General features: G+C 40.6%; 1 protein-coding gene across 1 annotated transcript in view; it reads right to left on the reverse strand.

Annotated features, from left to right (window-relative positions):
- The window catches only part of cacna1ia (calcium voltage-gated channel subunit alpha1 Ia), a 275,083-nt gene that overhangs the window by 196,212 nt on the left and 63,474 nt on the right, over positions 1–15,397 (reverse strand). The window contains exon 2 of the mRNA XM_067233031.1: positions 1,490–1,601. Within this exon, the coding sequence (XP_067089132.1) occupies positions 1,490–1,601 (112 nt within the window). The remainder of the gene's footprint in view (positions 1–1,489; positions 1,602–15,397) is intronic.

Here is a 15,397-nt window from a genome sequence, read left to right on the forward strand (position 1 = left end):
TGTTGTATTTTTAAATTGTTTAGTTCTTAGAATTAGTTTAACTATTGTCCTTTTTTACTTGATTTAAGACCCGTATATGTTTATTGTTTGCACCTTCCTGCCAGAGTACATTCCGTGTCTGTGTAACATACATGGTGAGTAAACCGAATTCTGATTCTGATGGGGATGGGAGAAGAAACACACCCAAATTAGCTTCTGTTAAACAGGCGTTGGAGGAAATTGCCACAATTGTTACAAATCAAGTTCACATACATAGAGATTTCTCCTGAAAATCTTTTTAATCATTGATGACATGAAAGAAATGTAACAGCCATACAATAGATCAAAACAATGTAACATAGCTTCGCAGGAAGAAGACGCTGGCCTCACCAGCAGTGTGCACGGGCCAAGCATGCGCCCTTAAAATAGCACCTGAATAACGTGCCATTGACTGTAGACTATATTTTTCCTGGTCTGTGGCGGAATTGTTTTCTGAAACTGCAAAATAGCACCAGGGAACGTTTGCACCGGAACACGCCCCCTCTTTTCGCTGAACCGCCCCCGGGAGCCCAAGTTCATTCCATAATTTACCGACGTGCGTCTGTGAAGGGAAAAGTCCGCTGTGCGTCGAGTGCAATATAGTAATGATACTTGCGTCAGTGTACAAAGTCAATTGCGCTGGGTGCAAGATAGGGCCCATAGAGTCAAATAACTGTTCTATTGGTATTGGCATAATTTGGTTCAAGTTTCAGTTTCCCATCTTCCAAGAATGAAGAGCAGAGCATAAAGTTATCAAGAATTATGGAACCTCCACGCTCCACATATGAGAAATGTTTAGTTGATCCCTCAAATCTGATCAGACTGTCAGAGGAGAGGCTCATGGAAGGAGATCATCTCTTGTCAATCTGAACTCACATCTTTATTCCTCCCCCCACGTGACATTCAAACAATAAATGGTTAATACATTTATGTATTTATCAGTTTGGATGGATTTAAGGAGAAGAGATAGGTAGATTCTGTAACTACAGTCAGAGAGAGCGAGATAGAGAGAATGCGAGAGCGAGAGAGAGAGCGAGCGAGACACACTGGGACACACTGAGACACACTGAGGGCCAGGCTGGTCTCTGCCTTATCTCTCCATCCAGCACCTGTCACTATGCTGCTCTGGCCTCCAGCTACACCTGGAGGGACACACACTCTGGATCATATGACAGGAGGGAGAGAAAGTGAGAAAGAGAGTGAGGGAGAGATATTTTGATGTAATGAGAAAAAAGCCAGCAAGAAAGAAAGAGTAAGAGAGTGAGTGAGTGAGTGAGTGAGTGAGAGAGAGAGAGAGAGAGAGAGAGAGAGAGAGAGAGAGAGAGAGAGAGAGAGAGAGAGAGAGAGAGAGAGAGAACCGGTCATCTGGGCAACAAGGGATCTATGAGTGTTCTTAAAGAGAGAGTGTGAGCCAGCTCTTCACCAGCAATGGTTGAGAATGATACAGACACATACACACACAAAGACTGACCTGCAGTATCTGGCAGCGATCAGAAGTGCAGTCTATGTTCTCGCAAGGCTGGTACATCCCCAGGGTGACACAGTTGAGCAGGATGACCATAATGCTGATCCTCTCAAACCACGTATGGACAGCTACAGTCAAGGAATACACTCTTGGACCAGGACTGACACACACACATATACACACACACACACTGGGACTAGGACCAGCGCAAACACACAAACAAACACACGCACACACACACAAACACACACACTGGGACCAGGACCAGCACAAACACACAATCCTGTAAATGAACATGTGCACATGTATAGTTTACATAGGATGACTTTCCTTTATGCATTTTTATTTAGATTATTGATACATTAATATTTCACACACACCTACACGACCACACACACATATGCAGAGAACATGCATGCCTCTAATTTACCATAGTTATCTACCATAACCAGCCATATACAAATAATAACTTCCCCTGACAGCTATTGTGATTGGTTAATAGGAGCTGATGACCTGGGTCCACCATGCATTTTTCTGGTTCAGCCGATCACAGCAGTGATAGTTGGAATCCTGCCTTCACATTGTTGAAAATTGATGAGTGTACTTATGTAGATGCGCATTCATAACATTTACATACAACAAACTACGTACTACAAACATGTTTCTTATAAATTATAATCTTGTTTTTATTGTTATTGTCACAATTATTATTGTGTTATCTAGCTCATGAGCATCTTGTATTCGTAAGTGTGTTCATAGGTGCTTCATTACTATTGAACGTTCTTTTTCTGAACTTCCTTCTAGCCTTAGGCAGAAATTAGCTGAATGTGTGTGTGTGTTTATAGTCACCTTAATGTAAGTTATCTTCCATCCTCTCTCAACTTCATTTACCTGTCTTTAGCTCCATGTGGCTCACTTTCTCTGCAACCCCTCCCCCCCCCTACACACACACAAACTTACCCAATTCCTCTTTGTGTCTCTTTCTCTACTTTCTCATTTTCTCCCAAGTGGGACAGAACAAATTATGACAAATCTATTCTTCCCTCTGGAAGAAAACAAGTCCAAACACCCATGGCTGCGTTCAACTGTGTGGGGCTGCAGAATCAATCCAGAAGTAGTTAGGGAATGGGATAGAATTGGTTGTGAGAAGAGTGCAACACACTCACAGTGAGAGTGAGAACCTGTATTCAGGCTGGGCTGCTGTTGCATCCCTACAAGGGCTTGATGATTAAAAAAACTCACACATTCCAACACACACAGTGATGATGATGAAGAAGAAGCACACACACATACAAAGCTTAGTCTGCTGTTAGGATGTGCCCTGTTCTCTGTCCTGGGGCAATCTGACGCAAGGCTGATTGCAGAACAGCATCCGTCTCGAGCCACAGGAAGACCACTTTAATCCCTCTCTTTGTACACCCCATCTCTCCCTTCTCTCTCTCCCTCCTTTTCTTTCTCTTAGTTAGTGTGTTTGCTGCAAGCAAAAACAAAAACACTATTGTTATTCTGCATACTTATTTTTTTTATTATTTTGTATTTATTTATTATTTTCCTCCCACTTTTTTCCGTCGCCTACTCCTTTCACACCGTTTAAGCTAGAAACACTGTTCAAACTTCATTTGATAAAGTCTGAACTGCTCTGTGCTATTACTTTTCTCATTGATAACTTTTAAAGTTTTTAAGGTATTAAAGTTTAAAGTGCTAAAAAAAATGAATGGGTTTCAATGGTTCAGAATGTTCAAGTCAAATTCAATTGTGACGTCATGCACTGACAGAACTGTTTCTCACCGCGTCAATTTTTGACACTGTTTAAATAGGCTATATCTCTTGTTCTATGGAAGCAAATTGTTACCAAAAATCAAATGAAAATGCATTTCCAGAAATGCATTTGCATTTTCAAGAACGTGGCTGCAAAATCGTGACCACAATTCAAATTCAAATGCATTTCCAGAAATGCATTTTCATTTTAAGAACGTGGCTGTAAAATTGTGACCACAATTCAAATTCAAATGCATTGAATGAATCTAATAATATATCTGAGTCTGATGCCCGTGACCGAGTAGAACAAGTCATAGAGAGCTTGGCTGCATACTCTGCCGTCACAGATTTACACATTAATAATAGCTCTGCCACTGTTTTATTCATTGTTTGACATCAAGTTGCTCAGTCTGTGATGCGTCCCCACAGTTGGCATGACCGGGAATCGAACTGGTAACCTTCAGATTACTAGCCCGATTCCCTAACCGCTCAGCCATCTGACTGCCCATCTGATGCTCTTCATCACTATATTTAAGAGCTAGAAACACTGTTCCACTGTTTAAACTGTATTTCTGTTTTTACATCTTTCAATTATTAATACTTTTCAGAATCAGAATGGGTTTTATTCGCCAAGAAACTTCAAACAGACGTGGAAGTAGAATTGCACCATCATTGTCTTTGGCAGGTTGAATTTCTTCAGCTGCCGTAGGAAGTGCATCCTCTGTTGTGCTTTCTTGGTGAGGGAGCTGATGTTCAGTTCCCAATCGCGGAAGGACTCCACAGTGTTGACTGGGGTTGCACAATGGGTTTAAAAGGGTTTATTTATTTTTTCCTTAACATTATGTACAATGAGCTATTATGATTAATGTACAAAAATGTTGCAGACACATACAGCTCTGAAATTGTGTTGAAAATGTTGCACACACATTACTCTAAATGGGCGGTAATATATAATTTGTGTACAGCTTTATGAACTAGATGTTCAACTATTTTTTTATGGTTTTGTCAACTAAATTACTTAATTTCTTTGGTAGGTCTTGTCCTGGGAGAGAGGAAGCTGTGTGTCTTGGGTGTGTTGGTCTCACCCCCACCAAATTCTCTGTGTTTGTTTGAAAAAACCTCACCTTGAACTGAAATAAATCTCTCTTGGTTTGGGTTTTCTTTAAACCTCACCTTGCCAGAAATCCTTTCTTGCAATACGAGAATTATAAATCAACTTGAAATACCAGAATTATAACCACAACTTGAAAGATCTGAATCTCTCTTGGTTTGGGTTTTCTTTAAACCTCACCTTGCCAGAAAAATCCTTTCTTGAAATACCTGAATTATAAATCAACTTGAAATACCAAAATTATAACAACAACTTGAAAGATCTGAATTACTACCCAACTTGAAATATCTGAATTACTACCCAACTTGAAATATCTGAATTACTACCCAACTTGAAGCATCTGAATTATCATTGTTGGTTGAAGAAAAAATTCAGTGTCCGACTGTAAGCATTTGGGTGATATTGTGTTTAACTACACACCCCACACAAGTTTAACAACCATCTTTGAATACTACTGATATATATTTATATATTGCTGAATTCAAAACAACATATATAGATATACACACACAAACTTTATTACTGCAGGCTTGACAACTGTTTAACTTGTCTCTGTGAAATTCCCTGAAAGCCTTTTAGAAATCTCTGACCATCTTTGAGTAAACTATTGTCTTTAGTTTTTTTGTGAATTATAGAATATTGGTTCTTACTGTATTGCCTTAGTACTAATACATCTGTTTTGTTTTTGTAATCACTTATCGAAATATTTCACTGTCATTAAAAAGAAAACTGCTGGTTTAGCATTTGTCATTAATCTCCTGCACAATAATGCTGAGGAAAGGAAAAAGATCTGCAGCCGCAAAGCAGTGCTGGACGAAGTTGGATCTCACAACTGTAAACATGCCAAATTTACAGAATCAGATGCAAGGTCCTTGGAACAGACAACAGGTGTTACAGCACACTCAGTTTGAAAATCTTAAGGTGGGAAACATGCCGGTCATAGCTGTGGTGAACAAGTTAGAGCTGTCACCCATTCCCTCTGAACTCTTTGATCTAAACATACTTGAGAGACACATTATAGCCAAGCACATCCCATTTGCTAAAATCATCACCCTTCCCAAAGGACAACAGAGAGCAATTCATGGTGCTGTGGTTTGTGTACCTTCAGAGGTGGAAACGACTGTAAACTGTTTACCGAGACCAAATAGCCAAAGTCAGCTGATGAAAGTGAAGTTAAAAAGACGCCTGACTGGCACAAGGTAATTTTGTCAATGACACAAGCGATCTGATGGACACTGACAACAGGGATGAAACAAGTAACACAGAAGAACATGGACAAGATGATCTGGAACTTAACTCAGACAAAGAAGGGAATAACCAGACAACTGGTGTTGTATTAGACACATGTTTGCAACCAGCTGACATTGGACAAGAGATATTAAGTGACGGTGTATTTTGTGTTGCCCCTGCCGAAGGAAATAGCCCTGTAAGCTTTTTCAGAGTTCCAAAATTGGAGGCTATGGCTTTCCCAGTTCAGTTCCCTACTGGAGAAAACACATTAGATGAGCTCAACCGAATGAAAAAATTATCACCAAGCAGATATTTCAACTCTAGGCTTTTCTGTGTTGACAATCGTTTTGCCAGGGACACAAATTACATTTTCTTTGCACAGTTTGTGACAGAGATTCACATGGGTTCTTCCAGTATGAGCATACAGCTCCGCAAAGGGAAAGTAAGAACCAGAGATGGACGCAGAATATGCAACAGATTGCTGCAAGACAAACGCGAGGTTCAAAGATTGGTGCAAAACAAAGATGCAACCAGATTCATGATGCCACTGAGAGGGACTCCAGCCTATTGGGATAAAACCCTGAAAGATCTTTTTGCTATGCTCTGGGAACTCCTTTTTCTGTACGTTTAGTGCATCAGAAATGAGATGGCCAGAAGTGTTAACAGCAATAAAGGCACAGCAAGGTGAACAAGTTAACTTTTCAGAACTAGACTGGTCCACAAAATGCGACATACTGAGAAGCAACCCAGTGACAACCATGCGCATTTTTGAAAAACGCGTTGAGGCTTTAGTGAGAGACCTGCTCATGTCACCTGCACAGACCCTGGGACACTTGGTTGACTATTTTTACCGTGTTGAGTACCAAGCAAGAGGGAGCCCTCATATTCATATGTTGGTATGGATTCAAAATTCACCGGTATTCGACGAGAACTATGATCAGGAGGTTTGTGAATTTGTCGATAGGCACATAACATGTCAGCTGCCGAACCCCAACACTGATCCAGAACTTTACAAAATTGTAACGGAAGTACAGACTCACAGCAAAAATCACTCAAAGTCTTGTAAAAAAGGTAATAAACACTGTAGGTTCGGATTTCCTAAACCTCCTGTGAAGAAAACCATGATCACCCGACCGTTGTTAGCGGATGTCAGAGAAGCAAGTGGCGAGGCTGAATCGAGTGCTGAATCGATCATGACCATAGACAATGCTAAAATAAAGGGAGTCAGGTGGCTGAGCGGTGAGGGAATCGGGCTAGTAATCCGAAGGTTGCCAGTTCGATTCCCGGTCATGCAAACTGATGTTGTGTCCTTGGGCAAGGCACTTCACCCTACTTGCCTCGGGGGAATGTCCCTGTACTTACTGTAAGTCGCTCTGGATAAGAGCGTCTGCTAAATGACTAAATGTAAATGTAAAGTTAAAACCAGTGTGGGATTTGCTGACAGACCCTAACCAATCCTTTGAAAACACTGCACAGCTGCTTGCACAGTGCAACTTGAGATATGACGAATACGAACAATGTGTAGAGTCTCTGACCAACTCCAGCGTGGTTGTCATGAAGCATGATCCAAAGGACTGTTGGGTGAATGGATATAATCCACACTTGCTAAGAGCATGGAATGCCAACATGGACATCCAATACATATTGAATCCCTACTGCTGTGTCATGTACATTCTATCCTACATTTCAAAGGCTGAACACGAGATGAGTGAATACCTCAAAACAATAATGAAAGACACGAGTCAAGCCGACACAACTGACCGTGAAGAAATGAAACAGATCATGCAGGCATACTCTAAAAACAGAGAGGTCAGTGCTCAAGAGGCCGTTGCCCGCGTATGCAGTTTGAAGCTTAAGATGTGTACACAAAGTGTTGTGTTCATACCGACGGATGAAAATGCGCTAAAAATGAGTCTTCCGATGAGCAGTCTACATAACAAAACACCTGATTCTGAGGATGTCGGGGTTGACAGATAAATACAAAGCCAGGCCAGAAGGCATTGAATTTGAAACCATGTGCATGGCAGAGTTTGCTTCAACCTACAGGATTATCTACTCAAGACAAACGAACGGTAAAAATGTATTGTCCCTTCTAAATGACATGGGAGCCATTCAAAAACGAACACACGGGAAACCCACAATCATCAGATATGCACGTTTTTCACAGCAAAAGCACCCAGAGAATTTTTACGGCACGTTACTAAAACTGTACGTTCCCTATCGCTCAGACTTGCAGCTGAAAACGGAACGTTTCCCAACGTATGAATAATTTTTAACTGGCGCCTCTGTGCAGCTTCCAGGAACAGAGTACCTGCAGTCTGTGTTTGATATAGTCAACATGAACAGGGCCGAGTACGAAAGGCACAACATGGCAGTAGACAAGGCCATTGAGGAGTTTGAACAAAATGGACCCATTGAGGATGCGTGGACAACACTGGCTCCAGCAACAGAGTTGGTTCGGTTGGAAAGCATTGCAGAACGGGAGGAAGTACACCCTGACGAACATAACGAACAAGATGATGTTCCCGAATATAGCGCTAATGCCACAGATAGAGGAAGTAGTACCGCAGCAATGGAAGTTCCTCAAATAAACCCAGCAGTAATGCGAAAGATGTACCAAAGCCTGAACCAGACACAACACTGTCAAATGCAGAGATAATTATCATTGATGAGGTGTCAATGGTTTCAAAACCTCTTTTTGCATATGTGAATTGGAGGCTACAGCAAATCAAAGGGAGCAAGAAGCCTTTTGGAGGTATTTCTGTGCTAGCAGTGGGAGACTTCTATCAGCTGCCACCTCTTGGAAAGGCTAAACCTTTGTGTGTATTTGAGGAGCACATCCTTGACTTCTGGAAAGACCACTTTCAGATTATCACTCTTACAGAAATTATGCGACAGAGAGAGGATGTTGCTTTTGCAGAACTGTTGAACAGAATCCGTACGAAACAAAAGAAGGCTTTATCAGTGGCAGACAAAGAACTAATTTGCCAGGCTGTGATTGACTCAACAGATTTATCAAAGGATGTACTGCATATTTTTCCTACCAACAAGGAGGTGGACCAACACAATTCAGCCATCCTTTCTGCTCTATATACTGAAATTGTAAACATTGACACAAAAAGGATCCACAAACAGGCCAGATGCAGAGACAAGCTTCACCATTTAAAGGTCACAAAGGAGATCTCCCTGACACACTACAAACTGCAATTGGTGTTTGTGTAATGCTCACCAGAAACATAGATGTGGAGGATGGATTGGTGAACGGCTCATTTGGCAAGATATGTAGAATAGTTACCCGTGTCCAAGATGGCAAGACTGTTGTACAAATGATTGGTTTAGAACTTGACCATTCGGGCGCTGGGCAGAGACACCGCAATAAAATACCTGGGGAACCTGAGAACTTGGTGTACATTGAAAGAACAGAGGAAAGATTGAGAAGAAATGGTGTGGTTTGTCGTCAGTTCTCCATGAAACTAGCATTTGCATGCACTATTCACAAGGTTCAAGGGATGACAACCACGTCTGCAGTTGTGTCATGTAAGCGTATTTTTGAACCTGGTATGGCATATGTAGCACTCAGCCGAACAACCTCACTTGGTGGATTGCGCATCACTGATTTTGATGAAAAGAAAATATATGCCGATCCTGACATCTCAACCACTTTGGAGAGCATGAGAAGAGCCACGATGGACAACGTTATGTCACTTTTAAAGGATGTAAAAACAACCAGCCAGACACCAAAGCTAACCGTCATTCAACACAGAGGGACTCCAATCTCATATCAATGATGTTAAGAGTCATCATGAACTGCTCCTTGCCGACATTTTGTGTTTCACAGAAACTCACTTGTCAGGATCTGTTGTTGCTGAGAATCTCCAACTAGATGGCTATATGATGTTTAAGCGCAACAGGCATTTGTCTTACACAAACTATCAGCATTTTTCCAACAGAAATGGTGGCGGAGTAGCTATGTATGTTAAAAACCACCTCAAAGCACATGTCGTGCAATACATGCAGAGTGTAACCGACCTAGAGTTTCTTGTCCTTAAAGTGGAATCCCCTGTAAGGGCATTAATTGCAACCGTTTACAGACCCCCACATTACAGCCTGACTCAATTCTTGCCAAACCTGCATAACCTCTTGGACTCTATGGAGATTTTGGATCACCACCCAATCATTGTCTGTGGAGACTTCAACGAGGACCTGTTGGCCAACACAAGCAAGCCCATCTCAGACTTGTTACATAGTAGAGGGTTCACACAGCTGATCCAATCTGCCACCACTGAGAAAAATACTCTGCTCGATCACATTTTTATTTCCAGACCACAGCATTTGGTCCATTCAGGTGTTTTGCAGACCTACTACAGTTATCACAACCCTGTCTACTGTGTCATGTCCTCTAACAGTTCATAAAGGTATCAGCTGAGTTTATAGAAAAATGTAAAGTACACTCTTGCACTGTTGAGGTTGATGTTGTTTAATTGTAATTTGGACAAAAGTACAAGATACAAATGTGTAAAGTAGTACAAATTACAATGTGTCTCATTCTGGTACACTAAAAAAATTAGTGTACCAGATTGCCATGATTGTGGCAAACACTTGCCACAATCATGTTTTCTGTCTACATTCCTCCAACAGGTCTTAGAATTGTCAGGTAAGACCAACATCCACTGAGAATCATGTATTTTTGAACAATACCACATTATTGTTAATCTGGGATCATGTAGCTGCTGATGTAAAGAAAACCTAATCATCTGGTTAAAATGCACTGTATCCATTTTTCAATATATATATTGTTGCACAATATCCATTTTCAATCCATTTTTAGGGTCATTTTAAGTGTTCACAGTATTGGATAATATTATGGGTCATATAGTTTTCCAGGTAACCATGTTCTGTTTAGCAACATTTTAACACATTTTGGCCTGTGCATTTATCAGAGTGGGTTTGGGTCAGGGTTGATAAATGCATAGGCCAAAACAGCTGCTGTACACAGCTGCTGACGTTTAGTGTAGCAGACATACATCAGAAAGTATGTGTTCTAGATGTCATACTTTCTGATGTACGGATATATCTACCAGCTGAAACCCCACACTTCCATCCCCATTCATTTCATTTTAATTCTCCTGTGTCCTCTGTAATTGGGTGTGCTTTGCCTTCGGCAAGGGCACAACCTTTGTTCTCTCACATATATATTATTGGGTGTGCTTTGCCTTCGGCAAGGACACAACCTTTGTTCTCTCACATATATATTTAGGGTTCCTCCGGTAGGAGGAAACCTATTGTTATTGGTGGTATTATTGGTGGCCAAGCCGCGAAGCGGCGAAGCCACTTAAGTGTTTCTACCTTTTCTTATTGGTGGCCAAGCCGCGAAGTGGTGAAGCCACTTAAGTGTTTCTACCTTTTCTTATTGGTGGCCAAGCCGCGAAGCGGTGAAGCCACTTATAGTGTTTCTACCTTTTCTTATTAGGGGCCAAGCAGCGAAGCTGCGAGGCACCTATTGTTATTGTTAGTATTATTATTATTATTAGGGGCCAAGCAGCGAAGCTGCGAGGCACCTATTGTTATTGTTAGTGTTATTATTATTGGGTGTGCTTTGCCTTCGGCAAGGGCACAACCTTTGTTCTCTCACATATATATTATTATTGGGTGTGCTCAAGCCTTCGGCGAGAGCACAACCTTTGTTCTCTCACATATATATTATTATTATTTATTTTTATTTTTTTGCCCCCCTAAAACTCAGTAAATACTTGGCCTACATAGACAACGTAGGTGTCAAAAGTTTCGTCTTGGTAGCGATTGAGTTGCTTCTATTGGAATTTACGTTCCGTTGCATGGTTTAAGCGTAAGTTAAGTTTTTGTGGCGAAAAGTGAAGCTAACGGTGGCTAATTTGCTAGCCACAGTCACTGACGTTACTAACGTCACTGCGTCACTAACGTCACGAAAACACGCGTGACTACCTTTGCCAGAACATTCGTTTCACATCTGTTAACTTGGGGGATAGCTAGGCTAACTATAGCTTTACTGCAAGGCAGCTGCAGAAACGCCACAAGAAAAGAGGCCAGGGTGATAACTATTTACTCATTTTAGTTTGTGATATGACACACAATTGTGATGTGTAATGTACAATATAAGCTGATATTATTAAGGAAGTACATCTACTTTCGGAAACAGTAGTCTACTATTTCACTGAAGTATTAGCATCATGACATTAGCCTGTGTTTCCCGGGCAACACATACTACAGTGGTCTATGATGTAGCGTTATCTGTTTTCAATCGTTAAAATAAACATTCCTCACATATACATTTTCGTTGTAGGATTTATTCTGACATTAGAAAACGATTTGTTGGTGAAATTACCATTACCTGTGGTTTCAAACCAGTGTAGCTCACTGCAACGCTGTAGCTTACGCGAGACACACTACAAAAACATCTAGCTACAGTACACAGCTGTTTAGGAAGTCAAACGGCGACAGAAAATGTTCGGGACTCCCCTTACTTAAATCAAAAGTCTATCTAACTACTAACCTGAACTTCATTGCCACAGCCTAAACGTTGTCAATCTGTTCATGAAAATAATTAATTTCAGCCTAAACCGTACAACGGAACGTTAAATCCAATTCAACCAACGCAATCGCTACCAAGACGAACACAGCAGTAGTCTAGTACTGTACCGTAGTAGTACAATTTACCGGGGCAGCTTCTCAACACAGGGCTATATCGCATTTTGCGTTGTTACTGACAATGATCGCTACCAGTGAGCTTTTTATGAATGAGCAATTTTCCACTAAATAAATGTCAAGCTTATTTACGTTTTGGGGGGTATATTTTCAGTTAGCAGATGGTACAGTTTGAATTGCGATTCCATCTTCTACTGCCGGGTAACGTCGTAGAATAATCTTCAAAGGGGTTGTTTATTCATGAATGAATGCAATATCAGTAGGCTAAATGCCTGAAAATATCATGAGAAGAGAAAAACTTAAAATGACGTTTAAATCATAGAGATTAGGTCAATTTTTACACCGGTCTGCAATAATGTCACGAAAACACGCGTGACTACCTTTGGCAGAACATTCGTTTCGCATCTGTTAACTTGGGGGATAGCTAGGCTAACTATAGCTTTACTGCAAGGCAGCTGCAGAAACGCCACAAGCAAAGAGGCCAGGGTGATAAATATTTACTCATTTTACTTTGTGATATGACACACAATTGTGATGTGTAATGTACAATATAAGCTGATATTATTAAGGAAGTACATCTACTTTCGGAAACAGTAGTCTACTATTTCACTGACATATTAGCATCATGACATTAGCCTGTGTTGCCCGGGCAACACATACTACAGTGGTCCATGATGTATCTGTTTTCAATCGTTAAAATAAACATTCCTCACATATACATTTTCGTTGTAGGATTTATTCTGACATTAGTAAACGATTTGTTGGTGAAATTACCATTACCTGTGGTTTCAAACCAGTGTAGCTCACTGCAACGCTGTAGCCTACTGTACCCGAGACACTAGTGTGAGTAGCTAACAACAACTCCTCAGCTGTTTAAGTCAAACGGCAACAGAACATGTTCGGCACTCCCCTTACTCAAAAGTCTTTCAGTAGGGAAACTATCTGACTACTAACCTGAACTTCATTGCCACAGCCTAAACTTTGTCAATCTGTTCATGAAAATAATTAATTTCAGCCTAAACCGTACAACGGAACGTTTAATCGAATTCAACCAACGCAATCGCTATCAAGACGAACACAGCAGTAGTCTAGTACTGTACTGTAGTAGTAGAATTTACCGGGGCAGCTTCTCCACACAGGGCTATATCGCATTTTGAGTTGTTACTGACAATGATCGCTACCAGTGAGCTTTTTATGAATGAGCTATTTTCCACTAAATAAATGTCAAGCTTATTTACGTTTTTGGGGGCATATTTTCAGTTAGCAGATGGTACTGTTTGAATCGCGATTCTATCTTCTGCCGGTAAAGTCGTAGAATAATCTTCAAAGGGGGTTCTTTATTAATGAATGAATGCAATATGAGTAGTCTAAATGCCTGAAAATATCACGAGAAGGGACAACTTAAAAGGACGTTTAAGTCATAGAGATTAGGTCCATTTGTACACCGGTCTGCCAAATGTATTCGTTTTGATTCAGCCTGTCAGCTGCCTCTTGCAGGGGAAATGAGAAGACATCATATTTCATTCTACACTTCACTCGTATTTTGAGTTGTAAATGAGCAGCAAAAAAAAGATGCTTTTAAATCTATGTAATCTTTATAAATAATAAGTAGGCCCGATGCATTTTTATATAAAATATACAGACCCCTGTGCAACCGACGCAAGCAAGCACACCCTACAATTTCCCCAGAAATTGTATCCTCTCTAGTTATTATTATTTTTATTCTTTTTGCCCCCCTAAAACTCAGTCAATATTTGGCCTACATAGACAAAGTAGGTGTCAACAGTTTCATCTTGGTAGCGATTGAGTTGCTTCTATTGGAATTTACGTTCCGTTGCATGGTTTGGGCTTAAGTTAAGTTTTTGTGGCGAAAAGTTAAACTAACGGTGGCTAATTTGCTAGCCACAGTCACTGACGTTACTAACGTCACTACGTCACTAACGTCAAGAAAACACGCGTGACTACCTTTGGCAGAACATTCGTTTCGCATCTGTTAACTTGGGGGATAGCTAGACTAACTATAGCTTTACTGCAAGGCAGCTGCAGAAACGCCACAAGCAAAGAGGCCAGGGTGATAAATATTTACTCATTTTACTTTGTGATATGACACACAATTGTGATGTGTAATGTACAATATAAGCTGATATTATTAAGGAAGTACATCTACTTTCGGAAACAGTAGTCTACTATTTCACTGAAGTATTAGCATCATGACATTAGCCTGTGTTGCCCGGGCAACACATACTACAGTGGTCCATGATGTATCTGTTTTCAATCGTTAAAATAAACATTCCTCACATATACATTTTCGTTGTATGATTTATTCTGACATTAGTAAACGATTTGTTGGTGAAATTACCATTACCTGTGGTTTCAAACCAGTGTAGCTCACTGCAACGCTGTAGCCTCCCCGAGACACTAGTGTGAGTAGCTAACAAAAACTCCTCAGCTGTTCAAGTCAAACGGCGACAGAACATGTTCGGCACTCCCCTTACTCAAAAGTCTTTCAATAGTTGAAACAATCTGACTACTAACCTGAACTTCATTGCCACAGCCTAAACTTTGTCAATCTGTTCATGAAAATAATTAATTTCAGCCTAAACCGTACAACGGAACGTTAAATCGAATTCAACCAACGCAATCGCTACCAAGACGAACACAGCAGTAGTCTAGTACTGTACTGTAGTAGTAGAATTTACCGGGGCAGCTTCTCCACACAGGGCTATATCGCATTTTGCGTTGTTACTGACAATGATCGCTACCAGTGAGCTTTTTATGAATGAGCGATTTTCCACTAAATAAATGTCAAGCTTATTTACGTTTTTGGGGGCATATTTTCAGTTAGCAGATGGTACTGTTTGAATCGCGATTCTATCTTCTGCCGGTAAAGTCGTAGAATAATCTTCAAAGGGGGTTCTTTATTAATGAATGAATGCAATATGAGTAGGCTAAATGCCTGAAAATATCACGAGAAGGGACAACTTCAAAGGACGTTTAAGTCATAGAGATTAGGTCCATTTTAACACCGGTCTGCCAAATGTATTCGTTTTGATTCAGCCTGTCAGCTGCCTCTTGCAGGGGAAATGAGAAGACATCATATTTCATTCTAAACTTCACTCGTATTTTGAGTTGTA

This window comes from Osmerus mordax, chromosome 3 (genome assembly GCF_038355195.1).
Source record: "Osmerus mordax isolate fOsmMor3 chromosome 3, fOsmMor3.pri, whole genome shotgun sequence".
In the NCBI taxonomy this organism is placed as follows: Eukaryota; Metazoa; Chordata; class Actinopteri; order Osmeriformes; family Osmeridae; genus Osmerus; species Osmerus mordax.